Source organism: Halyomorpha halys, unplaced genomic scaffold (genome assembly GCF_000696795.3).
Source record: "Halyomorpha halys isolate HHAL.00 unplaced genomic scaffold, Hhal_1.1 Scaffold1987.1, whole genome shotgun sequence".
NCBI classification, from domain to species: Eukaryota; Metazoa; Arthropoda; class Insecta; order Hemiptera; family Pentatomidae; genus Halyomorpha; species Halyomorpha halys.
The window spans coordinates 125,053-143,802 of record NW_027106333.1 but is presented as its reverse complement, the minus strand read 5'-3'; the positions used below and the strand labels follow the sequence as shown (position 1 = coordinate 143,802).

At 30.0% G+C, this 18,750-nt stretch overlaps 2 protein-coding genes and 1 long non-coding RNA gene across 5 annotated transcripts in view; 2 read left to right on the top strand and 1 right to left on the bottom strand.

Annotated features, from left to right (window-relative positions):
* ohgt (ohgata) overlaps window positions 1-11,801 on the bottom strand; it is a 23,269-nt gene extending 11,468 nt beyond the window's left edge. Inside the window, exons 1-6 of one of the 3 annotated variants that reach the window (XM_024363317.2) lie at window positions 11,662-11,801; window positions 11,479-11,587; window positions 5,878-6,026; window positions 4,227-4,429; window positions 2,929-3,075; window positions 232-339 (exon numbers count right to left, since the gene is read on the bottom strand). In XM_024363317.2, the coding sequence (XP_024219085.1) occupies window positions 232-339; window positions 2,929-3,075; window positions 4,227-4,429; window positions 5,878-6,026; window positions 11,479-11,560 (689 nt within the window). In that variant the 5' untranslated portion in view covers window positions 11,561-11,587; window positions 11,662-11,801. Of the gene's footprint in view, window positions 1-231; window positions 340-2,928; window positions 3,076-4,226; window positions 4,430-5,877; window positions 6,027-11,478 lie in introns of all 3 variants that reach the window. The other 2 variants (XM_014436550.3, XM_067044675.1) reach the window with 2 other exon arrangements.
* An 18-nt stretch (window positions 11,802-11,819) lies between these two features.
* On the top strand, window positions 11,820-18,285 carry LOC106690942 (uncharacterized; the record flags this gene model as incomplete). Its single annotated transcript, XM_024363318.2, is given in 5 exon segments — window positions 11,820-12,262; window positions 12,345-12,615; window positions 14,999-15,121; window positions 16,387-16,545; window positions 18,079-18,285. Coding segments are annotated over 5 exon segments (921 nt in total), but the record flags the coding sequence as incomplete, so codon positions are not given.
* On the top strand, window positions 15,161-16,379 carry LOC136795113 (uncharacterized). The gene is made up of 3 exons (XR_010842659.1): window positions 15,161-15,769; window positions 15,852-15,965; window positions 16,046-16,379. It is a non-coding gene; the product is annotated as an uncharacterized lncRNA (long non-coding RNA).
* Window positions 18,286-18,750: the final 465 nt, after the last annotated feature.

The following is an 18,750-nucleotide window of genomic DNA, read 5'->3' as shown; positions in this document are numbered from 1 at the left end:
AAGTATTATTAATATAAAAATGAATAAAAAAGAAGAAATATTGGGATTCTTACTATATTCTAAAGAATATTAATTGGCTCATGAAAGATTTACTGAAATTTAATAATATTTCAACATCTAAAAAAAAATAAAATGACTGATTATTTGATATAACTTTGCTGTCAACAAAGCAAGTATCTATACAGTTATGCAAACATATATAAACATAATAATAGAATAAAAAAATAATACCTCTCTTTATTAGTAACTCTTAATGAATTCAGAGATGTGAGCTGCAATGCGGAAAAAGGGTGAGCTAATTTGATCTCTGGGAGAATCAAAACTTCACCAGTTCTGTAACTGGAAACAAAATAATAATAATGATACACAGAGAGATAAGAAAGGGAAAATAATGAGGAAAATTTAAATTAAAGAAAAAGTTATAATTATATTATTTTTAGAAAATCCAGAAACAAAAATCAAAATTCTATAAAGACTCATCTAGTTAAACCTGACCCAAACTATTTCTGTAGATAGTTCTTGAGGTCCACAGCTCAAGCTAACATTGAGAAATGTTTTTACAAATAGCACTTCAAATTTTTCAAACAAAGACTTAAAAATATTATGGGAACCTAAATACATAGATTAATTATGGAGTAGATGAGAATACTAAAGATTTGAAACTTGGGCAAAAGGTATTTCTTGTAATGGTTCAAGTAAATGGCAGGCATTTATCTCTCTGGGACCCTTATACTTAACCAAACAATTAATAATATTAACTTCACAAATAATTAAACTTAACTTTATAATTCATAAATAACTAATGAATATTTTGCTAATTCAGGATTCATTGGAAAAATAACCAAGCCAAAAAAATTAATTATCAAATTAAGCAAAAACAATGTTAGCTAACTTATAAGGAATAAAACTGTTAAGTTAGATAGACAGCTCTATAATTGATCATGTCTGAACCCTAACACTTGGTATAAAAAACTTGAAACATGGCTCTTTCTCCCAAAATGGCAGAATTTAGAGTAGTTTATTAAAAAATATTTTCTACATTTTTATTCCTATCTTTTTTTAATAGACTAAAATTCGTTAACCTTTGTAATTTTTACAGTTCCAAACAAGTGGCAGGCATTCATAAATGGAATATAATATCTTTTAATTATAAGGTACATATTTGAAATAATTCTAATCATCCAAAAGGGAAAAAAACCTAGAAAATATCATCAATTGTTTCAAAATATGAAACAACTTAATAAATATTTGAAATAATTCTAAACTTATAATGAAAAATATTTTGCTACAGTTTCCTGCAATTCACACGGGCTGCTGACATTTTAAAAATTAACATTTGCCCACTATTCCCTTATACAGGTCACTTCCATACATCCCCTCTCTTTCAGATAACATCAAAAAATTCTTACATTCTGCCATTCCTTTGATTTTGATAATAACTTCTCTACTTGCCACTGTTCGAAATTATGACAAACAGCTTATATCAGAAAGTTTGTATATCCAACTAGAACCTTCATCCGTCAAATTAAAATTCCACAAACAGAACTTATCATTAACATATTCCCAAATACTTAATTTAATAAAACAGAGTTAATGAAAAAAAAATTGTTTTTATTTTTTCCCCATGTTTTATGTTCTTTTATATTATTTAACTCAATTGTTGTCAGCCCTTTCGTATGTTTTCTTCTTTAAATATTTAAAATTTAACGTATTCTTGACCTTCCAGTAGCTCCGTCATCATTCTAACCTATTTTTTAACTCAGAATGACACTGCATGTGCCACATTACTTGGATTCTCCACTTCATTCCAAGCAGGTCGGTGTTTTTACATTTTAATATTTTTTTCTCTTCTTTCCTTTTATTCCCATCTCCTTGTCTATTATTTTTTTATCTCTCCTTACCCAGGTCATTAGTTATATCCACCACACATTAATATTGTCATATCTACCAATTACTTCTTTTGTCTTACTTAACTTTATACTATGTGTCTTTATTCTACTATTTTATATACAAGTTTCATTAATTACGCATATTTTCTTTCTCTTTGTATTTTATTTATTATTAAATTAAAATATTCATATTTCTTTGTTTCTTAGCATTATATTTTTATTTCCTAAATTCTGTTATTTTACTTACATATTTAATTGCCTACATATACATTTCTTTCCCACTTCTTTCATTACTTTATTTTTATTAATTTTCATTATGAATATATATTTACTTTAATCATTCTATATACCCTTTTATTGATTGGTTGTTATCATGTTTTTTGATCTTTGCCCTGACAAAGGCTAGGAATTCTGGCCAAAACTTTGGTATTACTAAATAAGTTTTTAAACTTATTTATGTTATTCTCTGACCGGACTCCCCACCATCTTCTCTTCATATATATTACACATAGTCAACTTCTATCTTCTCATCATTAAAAAACACTGAACTGTTAACAAACATTACTCTTCAAACCATTTTGACTAGAAAGAAGCATACATGAAAATAATCAAGTAGAATCAGTGTCGTCAAGATAAGTAAATAATTTCTCTTCTGTAGCCCTTTAATTGGTGGTAAACTGAAAAACCATTTTGACCAGTTGACTTGGCCAAAAGCTTGTAGACATATACAACTAAGGATGGTCAAGGCCTGAAATTTGCACCATTAAACTAAAATTTTATAACTAAAAATGTTAATATAAAATTTGAATTAATAGATAATTTAATACCCCAAATTATCGTATCAGAAATACAATTTTCTTTTGTAATCACGCAGCAACTATCTTTCAATTAATATTTTAGGGACAGATATTCCCCCATTTTGGAAGAATGACCCCACAAACATTATTATCAATCAAACTTTATAATTACTATTACCATTATAATTTGTAACTATTATTAAAATTATCACTAAACAAACAGAATATAAATCATTAACTACCCAGATGGTGTTGTCTTGGAACTTAGCAGTCTAAACCTTTGTCTACCTTTAGCTTTAATCCTAACTGTACCCATATCATCAGAAAACTCATATATTTCAGCAGTTGTTCCAAACATTACTTTGTTAATGATTGCTGTAGAAAGATATCTGAAACCAACCACACTATTAATAGAATAAGCATCATAAAACATGAGTAAATAACATAAATTTATTGTAATATGCACCAAAAAACAAAAATGAGACACAAAGGAAATCATATTACCAATCAAATATAGACTATATTATAATTATTATAATTTACCATAAAATGTATACCTACTTTTTAAGTTATGCCCAAATAAAATTTTCTTTTTTTCTGAAGGATTTATGTTATCAATTAAAAGTTATGAGGCTTAATTTAGAAGATTTGAATTCATATAGTATTGGATAGTACAAATATACATTCTAAGCTCATAATTCATCTATTTATAATTTTACTATAAACTACTATTTAATAATGATAAATAATTCTAATAAATTGTCTTAAGATAAATCTAAATAATTCTAAATAAATAATTAATGTATTTATGATAAATATGGTATGTTTTATTTGAATGGAATTTACATTGATTTTATAATAATTATTAGTACAATGTCTAACTCAAAATTGATGCTCATCTTAGAACTTATATTTGTCCAATCAAATATAAATTATAATGTTTGTAATAAGATAGTCCGGATGGTGGTGGTCAATAAAGGTATCAAAATAGTAAAAGAAAACTATTTATTGTTAACCAACGTTTTGCCCCACTTTGCAGGGCTCCGACAGGGCTGTCAGATTGAAACAGAGATGTCAACAACAAAAAGATATTTGAGTTGACATCTCTGTTTCTATCTGACAGCCCTGGCAAAGCCCTGCAAATTGGGCCAAACGTTGGTTAACAATAAATAGTTTTCTTTTACTATTTTGATACCTTTATTGACCATCACCCAGACTATCTTCCTACAATCTATTTCATATGGTCAATTAACTATCTTCTTCCAATATAAATTATAATGAATTTAGGGTTAGTCATCTTGACATTTATTAATAAATATATACAATAATGATACAATTTTAAGAAATAAATACAACCTTCATAGGATAAATAGCTTAATAATTAATAAATAACCTTCAAAGAAATAAGTACAACCTTCATAGGATTCCTTCTATGTAACAAATCAATAAAATATACATCAAATAAGATATGGTTCATATTGAAATGTTTCTCCTGATACTAAAGCATAAATAAAAAAACAAACAATATTTTAATATTAACCTTGCAGAAACACAGCCAAAGGTATGATCGCCTTCTACACATTTCCTCAAGAGTGTAGTTCTACCATGATCCCTGACAGTCAATGGAAATGTCTGTCCAGGAAGCAAGGTTCCATAAGTACCAGGAAGTAAAGGTATCACTACTCTAGAGAGTTCAGTGAATATTAACCTTCCACCTATTTCTTCAAGATCACGTCCAAGGTACTACAATACAAAAAAAAATTGAACAATTGCTGACAATATAAAAATAATCATGATCACCAATTCAATATCATATGATAAATTATGAATCAATTAATTACAATAAAACCCCACTTAACAGGTCTCCACTTAACCAGTGGTAAAATTTAAGAATAAATAAAGCGCTCAGGAAACACTAAGTTCTGTAAAAAAAAAAAAATTGACTTTGTGATTATGATTAACTATGGTTAAATTAAATCGTATATCTAAAGAAATTTTTACTTAATATAATATTACATTCATTTAAGTTAAAAGTTGATAAGTTAATAAATTAAGTTTTATAAGTATTTCAATTTTTAAGAAACACATCAGTTAAATTAATACAGGATTTTTTTTTTTGCTATTATACTCTTCAGATTAACTAGCTTTTAGATTAACCAGTTATATCTCAGTCCTAATTAGGATAGGTAAGTGAGGTTCAACTGAAATAATTATTCTCAAAAGATTAATCTATAAATTAGGAATGGATGGCAGTAAACCAAAACAGTTACAATATGCTACAAATGAAATTTCAATTATAGGAATTGACATTATAACCTAAGGGTAAATCGTGACTGTGTGGAAAAAACCATGTAAGTCCCATATTTTCCTTGTTAGAAACCAAAGGTGAATGGTCTATATGAGAGCAGAGGAACAAATAGTGCCCTGCTGAGATAACGGAAAGATGTTGATGAGAGATTGGAAAGATATGTCACACTGCTACTCTCTGACATATAATCTACTTTTATTTGTACATTGTATAATAGAAAAAGTACTTTAGCAGCTGCAGAAGTATGATGTATGATGCTCCCGGTAACTCAAATGATCTCATAAGGAATGACTTAATGAGGTATTGTGCAGTGCAAACCATGAGTATCTATAGAGTAGTTGTTGAGGGCACCTAGAGGTATGCTTCCTGCTACTGGAACAAAATCCTCACACTATAACAGAAGAACATGTTGCCATCAACCCTAAAAATTACTCTTTTTACAGCTAACAAGAATTGGTGCAAGTCTTAGCATAGACGCTATATCACGACAAAATATAGGACAGAGTTAAGGAAGAAAGCCGATAGTAGGTGATTACCCTGAAAGGAGTGCTACTCACTCCTTAATGTTTCATAATTACATAATATTGAATTCATGTGTCAAGTTAATAAAAAAAATAAATAATTAATACAATCAATTAACACCACCTATTCCTGATATAAGGCATGTTCACCAACCAATTCTAACAAGCTTTTGAGTTTTCATTTCATGGGGCCATCACAAAAAAAAGTCAACACACCCAGGATCCAACTAGGGCTCCAGCAGACTTGAGGATGCTAAGGTGATGCCTTAACAAACACAGCAACACAATAAAATATACTGGTCACTTAAAGAAGGCCAAGCTAATAACCAATAACAATAAATAAAAATCAACTTAATGCTAACCGAATGAGATGCAGGCAATCCTTCATCAAATATGACTTCTCCCGAATCTGTGTTATGATTGCTGTTATGGGAAACTACAGCACCACCCATGTCAAGATTGTCTGCTACTGCAACGCTAATTATAGACTCTAGGTCTTCATCAGCTACATCTGTAATGTAATAAGAAATGAAATCTTGAATAAATAGATTTAATAGAAATTGTTATGAGCTAAGCAACACCAAAACTATACATATTGTAGTAACTACTCCTATAAAAGTGCATACTGAACTTCATGATATTGATAAAATCCAAGCTTATTCTTCTAAGCATATTGTCAAATTTCTGACATCATCTAAATTTTGAAAATTAAATTAATGGAGATATAATTTCACATGGAAAATGAAGATGATAATCGAGTGTATGGTAAGAAATAAAGGGGTATAAGTATTGGAAAGGAAAACTGTACTCAGCATGCTTCTACCAGTTTAAGCATCATATTTCTGAACAGAACCCCAATCATCATCTGTTTAGTTAAAAGTAAAAATAAAAAATGGATTCATGATACAAATAATTTAATAGTATATACCCTTAACTTAAAATAGGTGCTATTATTAAAATAAGTAAAAAATAATAATCTAGTGTTTCATATAAAATCTGAGATGTAATTTTGGATTTAATAAACCTAACTGCTAAGTTCTCCTCTCCCTTTGATACCAAAACATACTACACTACCACATTAAGCAAGTCAGATTAAGGTTTGTTAGATGCCAAAGGTGGGGAAGAATTATATTATATATCGGTATGAATATATAAAAAACCAAACTGCTAACAAATCCAACTTTAGGAGAACATTCGGCAGCCAAAAAGACTTAAAACTTTTTTTTTCCTATAACTTCAAAATAGCACCTTATAGCCATAAAGTTACAGATATACAAATCAAAAAGCATCAAATTCTGCATTAAAAGAATACCACAAGTTAATAATTTTTGGTCAAGGGGTATGGTCACTAACCAAAATTATAAAATGTCAATTTTTTTTCCAAATGTGTCAAAACTGAGATATTGTACTATATTTGAGTTTGTATCTGGGAAATAATTTTTCTTTTTCCTTTGGGAAAATTTTCAGTCAATAAACAATTCCCCTTCATTATTGTTTATTTGGCCAGAAAGCTATAAAACACTAAGACCGCTAATGCCAGTATACAATACCCCACCTTAACAACCAAAATAAAGAAAAACACTGTTACAATGTGAGAACCTATTGTTTAGGTACGATTGCCATATTGGAGTCATAATGCCGTAGTGTTACCCAAAGTAATTTTAATTACCATTCATTCAGGGTAATACAGATCCTTACAATCATAATATATATTAAAATTATAACAATTACCTAATCAGAATAACTACTTCCAACCAGCAACATACAAAGAACATTTATTCGTTAATTCTGACTGGTTCTTTCTTGCTTTTGATGTTCAGTTCCAAAGTAATATTTATGATGTAAAATTTAAAAAAAAAATTATTTAATAATGAATACTCCAATTTTTTTCTATCCAACAATTACTAATAAGGATAAGTTTCCTCAATCTCTTGAGCAAGAACTGTGAGTCAGTTGCTCTAATATTTATACTTATTTTTGGCATTCATTATTGTAGCTTTGGATCACTTGTGAACCTTTGACCTTTGTAAAGGTCATTAGGACTATTACACAGGACATCAATTTTTGCTTAAGTAAAAACACTAAAATTATCATTAACTGAAATCATACAGTTAGTAACTATGTTTGTTTAATTACTATTAAACAGAATGACTATATACACAAAGCAACATGTAAAAGAATTATGAAAAGGAACACATTACAAACACTGAAGAATCAGCAGTTGACCGGTTAGAAAGAGTTCTAAACGACTAGTTAATTCATTTCTTTATTGAGACAATTAGACTAGTCACTGCCTTTATCAAAATCCATGGCTGTTTTTAGCCCTATATATTTACAACAATAGCCTGTTTCAGAACCTTAAAGCTTGTAAAGAAAAAAGTGACAGGAAAAGATGCCTACAATAATCTACTGATAGTACATAAACTTTGATAACATTTCAGTTTCACTTCTCCTTTTTGGCGGCCAAATATAAATGGAAATCCGAAGCTACCCAAATCAATGAGCTAGTAGAGCTCCTCGCATCAACAAATGATTCTACACTTCATAAAAAATTCAATTGTCTTCAAGGTAAGAGGGTTTTGTCTCATTTATAACTATGTTCAAAATATTTTATTGGACACAAGAGCAGAAAAAAATTTAATTATTTTCATCCATATGTATTTTATCAATATTTAAGAACTCCATTTTCTTACTTCTTAACCACACTTGGAAGAAACTCCCAAAAAATTACCTCAATATGCCAATAAATGATGTCATCAAATAAATAAATGTTTGAACAATATTGTAATGAGTGGTTCGGTGCCTTTTTTATTTATATTAATGTGTGTATTAGAGAGAGAAATGCTTTATTTAGCCATCCTGCCCAAATACATCGGGTTGCTATAATACACAGCATAACAAGCAATCCATGATTGAACTTATATACACTACATATACTTACATGATATAACAATTTTTGTTTTCTACCTTTTCCTTTTACAATCAATACTCATCTATACACTAAATACAAATATTATGATTTTTTTTTCTATTTAACAATTTTATTCCACTTCATTGACAATTTTATTCTCCCTATTTCACTCTCTCAGACCTCCCCTCTCCAGTGATTCACATCCCACGTTTGATCCATTAAATAAATTTATAATTAGATAGCAATATAAAATCAAACCAAAGATACAATAGCCACAGCAGTTCAACAGTTAAAAAAATAAATTAATTAAAAAAACTAATATGTATTTTAAAAAAAAAATATAAGAAATAATTAAATGAATGTATATATGTTAAAACACAAATCAACAGGTTCAAAAGCTAAAAAAATAAAAAATGAATAATCTAAGAGCTAATTCCCATGCAGGTGATGATATAAGATGCCCAGGGAGTCCAAAATAATATTTTCTGCCAAGATCGCTATATCCCTGATGCTAACACCTAGGTCTTCTACGAAGCTTCTTGTTTTATCAAATATTGTTCTGCGAGATCCAAACCAGAGGCCTCTCATAGTGAACTCTCTCTCTCCGAAGATCTTGCAGAATTTTTATTTAAGAAAAGGGACGCATTTTTCATGTATTTCCTTCTTTTCCCTTTCCACTCCACCCACCTCATTGAGGTCATTATTCGCAAATCTCACTGTCAAATCCAACACCAGAGCTGTGCCTCCGGTTTAAGAGAATGCAACAATATCTAATGAATCCATTGGTGTCAACACAATAAACCTCATTAAAGCAGGTAAAATATTTTTTTCCAAGGAACTTCATCAATTCTTCTTTGTCCCTGCGGTGTTAGCGCATTTGCTACAGAGGGACCCAACCCTGCTATCCACTGGCTCCTGGGACTCCGTGCAGGGGTGCATAATTAATACTTAGTTTGCCCATTCTGACCTTGAGAGTACATGCTTCTTATACAGATATCTATTAGCTTTTAGGGTCTCTTTGAAATGGTGAACACCAATACCCAGCCAGCTACAATCAGCCCATTCTTCAAAAGCAATCTAACGCAACGACTGCCATAGAACTCTTAAACTTCAGTAGCACTGATCCACACTCACGTATTTCAGTACATGCCGAGATTTTGGCTTCATAATTGAATATAGACTGGAATAAGGTATCCGGAACATTCAACAGTTGCTGGAAAATAGACCAATACTGCATGCAAAGGAACCTCTCATTGACAGCAGATCAGACTCAGTCCTCAATATCTCCTGGGTGCGTACAACATTGTTGACGAGGTGTTAACAGGGAGTCCAGTGATGGCCTCAAAGTTCCTACAAATATTGGTATCAATACACTCCAATATCGCAGGACGAATCTTTGTAAGGGGCACAGTCTGGAGGGGGTAAGCCCGGGAACAAGTTCCTATATTGGTTAACAACGTAGATCTTTTGCTTGTTGATCTCGTGATCTAAGCTTGATCAACCGTGAGCTAACTAATTTATCAAGATTATTATTTAACTTCCTCACCACCTCTTTTCTAAATACTAGCTCTCCTAATTATGTACATTCCAGATATTTGATGGTGTCAGCTTTTGCTGTTTGCATGACATCTGATTCTTAAGGGACAGCTTTGTTGACCGTAACTCTATTTTTTCCATAATAATACTAACACTTCTGTGGAATTATGTCCAAACAAATCACTGCGAGCAGTCTCTGGATACTATTTGTAATTCTTTCTGCAGAACACTCTTGATCATTTCTTAGGTCATGTCCAAATTTATTATCCGAAAAATCCTGATCACAGAGCTTGCAGTACAAATGATTGATGGCTAGGTTGAACATAAAAGGCGAAAAGGGCCCACCCTGAGGCACCCCCTGCAAGACACTGATCTGGCTAATTGTGTGGGTTCCTTTATCAATTTTGATTTTATTGGTGGTTAGGAGAGCCGCAATCACATTTGTGAGGTCAGGTAACACCCCTCTTGTATCCAGCAAGCGGACTATATGTCGTCAAAAGCACTAACAAACAGATATTAGAACATAAATTTGTTTAACCTTCTGATAGTAATAAAAAAAAAAAAAGAGATTAATACATTCAAGTAATTTTATACAAATAATCCTTGGTATGACTCGTATACAAATAATTATATAATTTACAGCAAACTTTAGTTGAAATATTTATATGTTCTTTTCCATATAAATTTTACTCCAGATCAGTGAGAAACATCAAACGTACAGATCGATAACAAATCTTACAGTAAGTATAAATTCAGCTGTATCTGAGAAATCTGTTTCCAAATTATTTCTGACATTTTCTGTTGCCTATTATAAGTGAGGAAAAACAAGTTAACATAAAAGATAGATCCTAAAAATTGAAAATAATAAACAACATAGCATATCTCCAACTCCAAAAATATCTCAAATAATACTTCATTAATACTTGTTCATCGTTGTATCAAACTACAGCATAAGTTTAATTTTTATTAACATTAAATATTAAACTTCGGGCAATAAACAAGAAATTACGATAAACCGGAGGGTAATAGGTATAGGAATAAACAGTAATTGGGGTATTATAGCAATAAGCAGTACAGTGACAGACAGATTACTATCATAAATCACTCACTACAACAAGAAATATTACTAATCATTACAGAAATACTTCAAGACTTGAAAACGTTTAGAATTCCATTTATACTCGACTGTCAAGTAGAAAGAGTAAAACCTAAGTTTTTATTAGTTTATTTCTAATTCAATTAAATTTAAACTATATCAATAATGGATAAAATAACCCACTTAACAACCTACAAAAAATTATGGGTGTTCAAAATGTTTGGATTTTTCAGTTTTCTTGACCACGAACAATTCATGTGGGAACATATTTAAAAATATATATGCCAAAAGATAAATATACTATGACAGAATAAAATTAAGAAGTTGATAAATTTAAAGATCTTACTCAATTTCTTAATAATCACTACCATAACAAGGAATGACAAAAATTAAAAATTGTAAATTAAATTTAAAAATTACCTAATTGTAATACACCTGAAAAAGAGCCCAAGCTGGACCTTTCTTCACTCTCAACACTTTCGTTGTCATCCCCGGAATCCATGAAAGCCAAAATTCAACAAATTACGTTCTAAAAGTTATGATCGCAAGCTGAGAAAATAATGAGAAGTGAAATAAAGGCAAAAGCTAAATTGAAACCATTACCAAGAATATCACGGACTGTGAATCAACTTTTTTCCAAAAAGATACGAATGTGATTCTACCCCAATAACTACCAAAATTTACACTTAGACGTTCACATAAACAGAGCTAAGATCGAACTGTGACGTAGGTGTTTATCCCTTGTGCTGTTTGATGACTGCCTCAACACATGCCTAGTAAATGTAACCTACTTTAAGTCTGGTTATATAATATGTACATTTTGTTTTTGTGTGTTTTGTGTTTTAATTTATTGGGAGAGGGTAATCGTTCGGTCGAAATGTAGGGCCGAAAGTGCTAAATACATTTGAAAGAAGAACTTTATTGATTTATAAAAATTTGGTGATTTATAAGTATTAAATATATTTTTGTTAATGATGGAAAACGAATGTTTGTTACTATTGAAATCTTAGTTCTTATGAATTATCTTACAAGATTTTTTTATAATGTCATCTACAACAGAACCCCCTTCAAAAAAATCAAAAGTTGATGAAGGCTTGCAGGAATCCATTCCATTTGACAAAACATTTTTACTTACTCTTTCTGATGATGTTCTATTGATAATTTGTTCTCATTTAGATCCAGTAGATTTATTATCTCTTTCCCAGTAAGTAATTAATCTATCATTGTTATTGGTAACATTTAACTTAGTTTTTCATATAGTATTTTTTTAATTTGTATTATTTCAGAACTTGTAGCAGGCTGCGTAGAGTTTGCGCTGACAAGACTCTATGGAAAAAGGTTGATATTAGGCAACATGTATTGACCATTGGTTCCCTGAAAAAATTCACTTATTATATTCAATCCAATACTACCTTCTTAGCTATTAAAGGACCAGTGGATACTTGTCACAGTAATTCAAATGATTCAATTTCCAAATGGTTTTTGAATGTTGTTGCAAAACATGCACCACAACTAAGTTGTCTCATCTTAGAAAACCATGTTATTGATAGTGCTAAGGTACGAGTATTGTTTTTTCTCAATTATTTTTAGTGAAAGTAATTTGGTTAACCCAAAAAATTAAAATGTATGATTTGTTTGTGCTTACAAAACAATTTATGCATTGGGCTCCATATATCATGAAACATTTTTTTAGTTTTTATGTATTACTTACAGTATCTACTACATCAGCACCTTATTTCCATGTTTCTTTTTTAATTCAATCTCTCTTTTTTATTTAGATGTCTTTTCAAATAAAAGCAATATCATATCTTAAAGCTTATATTTTTAAAAGAACTCATAGGTAGGTAAATGTATTTCGTTAATGTTTCACTATATTGGTACAGTGTTATTGAAAATGATTGATAAAACCATGTTATAATTGCTTTTGTTATTGTTAGTTGATTTTCCCAGTATAAATTAAAAGAAAACAATTTTCATCTGCTTAAGGGCCATCTTTGTGTTTCCCAGTTGCAGCTACTTTGTTATCTTCTTTAAACTTATTGATGTTTTGTAACATATCTCCCTACTTAGTCCAAAATTTACTATATAATGGAAAACCAATGATTTGGGTCACTTGTATAGTCATTGTATTTCTTATTAGGCCATTTAATATCAATATCAAATCCACAGGGAAGGTTATTTAGTAAAACAACTTTATGAAATCAAAACATTTTTATTCAAAATATTTACCCTTATTTGCAATACATTTTTCCTATATTATCAACTTTTCAATCCTAGAATTGAAAAATTCAGAATTTTGTGAAGAAATGAAGTCAGAAAATGGGTTTTTAACCTGAGAATCATTTTAAAAATTTTACCCGTTAGGAAGTTGTCAAAAGTTCTAAGCAGATGAAAATCTATTGAAGAAAATTCTGGCAAATGAGGGGGTTTAGAAGGACTTTGTAACACAACTTGTTTAGTTTCTTCCCTGTCTGGTCTGGTATTGTCATGTAAGAGTTTATGTGCTCACTGATTAACCAATACAGGTTGTTTTTTATTGACAAGTTTTTGATGCACTATGGCAATACCACTGCAGTACGATGTGGATGTGATTGTTTCACCTCTGGCTAAAAAGGAGAAATGAATTCCTGCTATTGCCACCACACGAAAACCAATAATTTTTTGGATGCAAATTTGGTTTTGGCATGTGTCCCGGTCTTTTGTCAATATTTAACCACTGACCTGAATGACACCCTTTGCCATATACTATCCACTTTTCACCACACGTGATTATCCTTTCAAGAAAAGGCTCATTTTTTGTCTAGTTAGCTGTGAAACACATGTCGCATAATACTTCAGCTGCTGCCACTCATTAAATTCATGAAGTATCCATAAATCTACCTTTTTAACTTTACCAATGATCTTTAAGTGTACAAAAATTGTCCCTGTATGAGTATTTAATTGTGCCATAATTTTCTTAATAAGGATAAGGATTTTCTTCAATAGTAAGCCTAAGTTCATTTCCGTCTATTGCTGGTGGAGGTCCTCTTCTGGGTTGGTTAATAAAAAAAATTACTCATTGATCACATGTTTCCATTGTCATATTTAATGGTACACTACACATTGTGCATTGATAGTAAAAATTATCAAAAAGTAGAGGATTAATAAAGGTTCGTTAGAATCTGTTAACATAAACGTAGTTAACTACAAAAGTTGTCTAATACCACTTTGAATTTCTGAAATAATACAAAAACGGGCATTTCATATGAAATGACTCAATAACTTATACTTGGTTTACTTACTAATATAGGTTTACTGGTTTACCATTACAATGTAGGTAGAGATGTTATTTGATATAAATATGTTAAAAGAAGACTACATTGTTTGTACAACTGAAGATGGTGTGATGGCCCCAGAACATTGTGATTTGATTAATGTGTTCTGAATAAAGAAAATTTAACTAGGAAAATATTTCCACCAAACCTAACTAGATTAAAATTGTGGTAAATACAAAGAGTTAAAAAAAAAAACATAGATGGTAGAGCAACTGACAGAGTAAGATGTTTAGTAATAACTTGAATTATGAAGAATCAGTCTGAAGCTTCTAGTAATTTTCTGTGATTCTGTTTTTAAATGAACTGTCTTATTTGCAATAGTTTATGAAATTTTGATGCTATAATTATTAGAAGTTAATTTTTTATTTTTGCTACTTATATTTCTTATAAAAATATTAAAATTGGTATTGTATACCAAATAAAAAATACTAAAATTGTTAATTCTTGCTTAAAATATCTTAAAGAACCAGACTTATTTTATCATGTTAAATGACAAGGATTAGGTAACAATTCCCAAATCATTTACACTATGTTTTCTGTTATTGTTTTAGTTATTACTTGACTTTTATTTGTTTTTAGTATCTATTAATATGGCAAAAATAATTATTTATTTATATTTCACTTAGGTTACTTTAGAAGATTTTCCACCTTCAATAGAACAATTAGAAATTCGTAATTGTATTATGAAGAACTTATCTCTAAGGAGATCATATTTTTATAGGATGGAAAAAACTTTACCCAAGTTAAAGGTAATTTCTTTCATCATTTGTGTTGAGTGATCTAATTTTGTTTGGAATAATCTTAAGAAGATTTTTCTGTTTACTTCTTGTGGTGTATTAATTATGAAAAGTACTTTATGAAAATTGTTTTTTAAAAAAAATAATATCTTTCCTTAGATACATTGAAGTATAATGTTATCTTGTAGGAAGATAGTCCGGGTGGTGGTCAATTAAAGTATCAAAATAGTAGAAGAAAACTATTTATTTTTTAGTTTACTATCTTCTTCTAATATAATGTTATCTGATTATTATAACTTGAATTAATTTAAAATTTGAAAATAGTTTTTATTGAGATTATCTTTTAAGTTAATACGGAAAAGTATTTTTCTTTTATTGAAATATAAATAAATTAAATTGCCAGCGGATGACTGGTTTCAACCTTACAGAATATTTCAGAAATTCAATATTGCCAGATATATATCCTCATTGGCATTTCATATTGAGACGTATGCATTTTGTCTTGTGAACTTAACACCAAAATCATTCATTACTTTCGGAATGACCTTCATATTAGGAAAAACCTGGAAATTTAGTCAAACATTTATTTAATCATATAAATAATTAAATTTATTGATTGAAAGTCTACCTTTAGATGGAAGGAACAGTCAATAATAGAAGGTCATTGCCTAAAGTATTTGGGTCTGTTAATTGAATAGATGACAATAAACTTTACAATTAAATTATGGAATTTGAACTAAAGGTAGGAGACAAATAAGATGGATCAGAAAGACTTGAGGGTAATGAGTCCAGAATACATGGAATGACAGAAAGGAAGATGGTTACCTGATGGAAAATAGTCCAGTCATTGTCGCAGGTCTCTCATATAGTTCATACAAAACAATTACCTTTATCAAGGGAAGAAAATGTTTACATTTTGATTTTTTAATGTTCTAGATGGAGTCTATACTTTTTGAGTTTTGGTCAAAGACCAAATTCACCTATACCTATTACACCTCTTCTTGGAAGTACTTTTTGGGGTGGTTGCAATAAAAATCAAAGAATCATAATTGTATTTATATAATTTTTGATCTTATTGTAATTGCATTTCGTCTCTGAATTAATTGGATTTTCCTCGGATTTGAATAATGTCACCCTCAAGTATTAATAATGAAATTGGTTTACTAACGTACATGAGATAGATTTAAAATTATTATTGTATAGAATTTCAGTCAAATTTAGAAATTTAATTTTAATCATATTAATTTAAAAAAAAATAATATTTGGTTGTTTTTCAGAAACTTGACCTGTCAAATAACAGATGGTTTGTACCTCACTCATTGCTTGCCCTCAGTAAAAGTGAAACTTTAGAAACACTTATCTTATCTGGATGTGATGTTAGTGACTGTCTTCCTTATGCTAGTCTTGCTGCAAATTTTGGTTTTAGTGCGCTTCAAGTAAGTACTCAAAGTAATTATTATATTTTAATGTTATTATATGTTTTATTTTATCTTTGTACAACCTGTATTATACCAGACTTTTAAATATGAAACCTAAATTCCTGTGTAGAAAATACATATTTATTGTATAAAAATTAATAACACTATTTTATTCATAATATTTTTCATCACTGGCTTTACATTTTTCTCATTTCTCTGACAATCTGGTTGTCATGCCACAAAAATTGCTTTTCATTTGCAAGAAATGCTTTTCATTGACATTCACAGTTTGATGGAAAAATAAGTTCCTTTTGTTCCTGGAATGAAATTCGAGACAATTGACAAACAAAAGTTGATATGTTTAATGCTAAAAACAATTTTGCTGTATGATAGTTTCGTTGTGACTCAGATATCAGATATATTTATCAGATGTCAAAACAAGAAACTGGCACAATGATTGCGGGTTTGATACTTACTACATTAACAGCTAGTGCAATCTATAGGCAAATTTAGGTTTCATATTTAGTGACCTGGTGTATATTTTTCCAATATAACCACAAATAATTTTCCATTTTTAAATTACTTTGGTGATAAATCAATTTTGATTTGACTATTTTAGTCTATCCACTAAATATAGATCAAATATCTCTGAATGTTGATTTATTTCAGAGTTATATTCAATCTTAATCTTAAATTTTATACCATTGCAAACCCCACTACTAGGAAGACACACAAGTTACTGTCTTTTAAATAGACTGCGCTATATTGTATGCATTACAGAATTGATAATATTTATATTGTAGGAACATAGTCCGGGTGGCAGTCAATAAAGGTATCAAAATAGTAAAAGAAAACTATTTATTGTTAACCAACGTTTTGCCCCACGTTGCTGGGCTTCGTCAGGGCTGTAAGAATGAAGTTCTGCTACCAACTGAGAAATCTTAGATTGTATAGAATCAATGTTGAATATAGTTTCCCTAATTTTAATGTTTAAGAGGGATATTTTTGAAATTAAGTAGTGAATGACAATATTTTGACCGTTAAGACATTGGGGTGAGGAAATGATTAAAGTTATTTACTATAGCTTTAGGAAACACTGCAGCAGATCTGCATTTTAGAAGAAAGATGTGTTCTTTTTTATCAGTAAAGTGGTTGTGGATGTTACAGAGATGATTGATAATCGCTTTGTGGTTTGGGAATTCCGATTTTAGTATAGAGAAGATGTTGGGAAGAAGTAGAGTAGAATTACCTGAAGAAGAAAGTGGTGAGGAAAATGACGGTGTTGGCAAACTAGAGGAATCTTGAGAGGTAGTATTCTGAGGGCTAGAGTTTTGGTGGCCTAGTGATGAGGGTTGTTGAATAGGTCGGCGATTTTGAAGGCGGGTACTGAGGTGGAAAGTAGTAGTGTTTGTATCTTGGTGACCCCGTGTTTGTTTATTCATATTGGAAGAAGATAGACCGTTTGAAGTAGATTGGAGGAAGATAGTCCAGTAGCAGTCAATAAAGGCAAGTGCAACCAACTATCTTATATATAATTTAATTATGTTTCAGCTTCTCGATTTGAGAAAAACTTGTGTCAGTGATATTGAGCTAACTTGCTTCAATCGAACTGCTACTTTACGTCATCTTTACCTTTGTGCATCAGAACCAGAATTAGCAGAAGCACAGGTTACAGATTTCAGCATTACTACTTTTGGTGGAGGTTCCAGAGATGGCCAAGGGCCTTTGAACATGGAGGAAGGCATCATTATTATTCAGGTAATTTACCTTTTCATTAATATGCCAAATCTTGAAAATAAATTATAACATTATAAAGAGTGGGTTACTCAAAAATAACTTGAATCATAAGTATATAAATTTTCATATTTTACTTAATGAATCTAGTCTCAATGAAATTACTCTCCTTATGACTAATGGAACTTAGTTTTTCTGATGGAAGCATTTTAAATTCTTCAAGGGTAATATTTTTAAATCTCAGAAGTGATTTTCCTTTGACTTCCTCCATATAACAAGGAAACAAAGATTTCCATTGTATTTCAATACCAAGGGGCTGACAAATTTTGTTTTTATAAAAAATAAGTTTATATAAAGTAAGAATTTCTATAATGATTTTGATTTTTCTTAATCTAAAAAAAATCTTATTTTTATGGTTCCTCAAGAAACTGACATTTCTCTTCATCTGAAATGTTAAAACCACTAGTAAATAATTTTTTTAATACAATC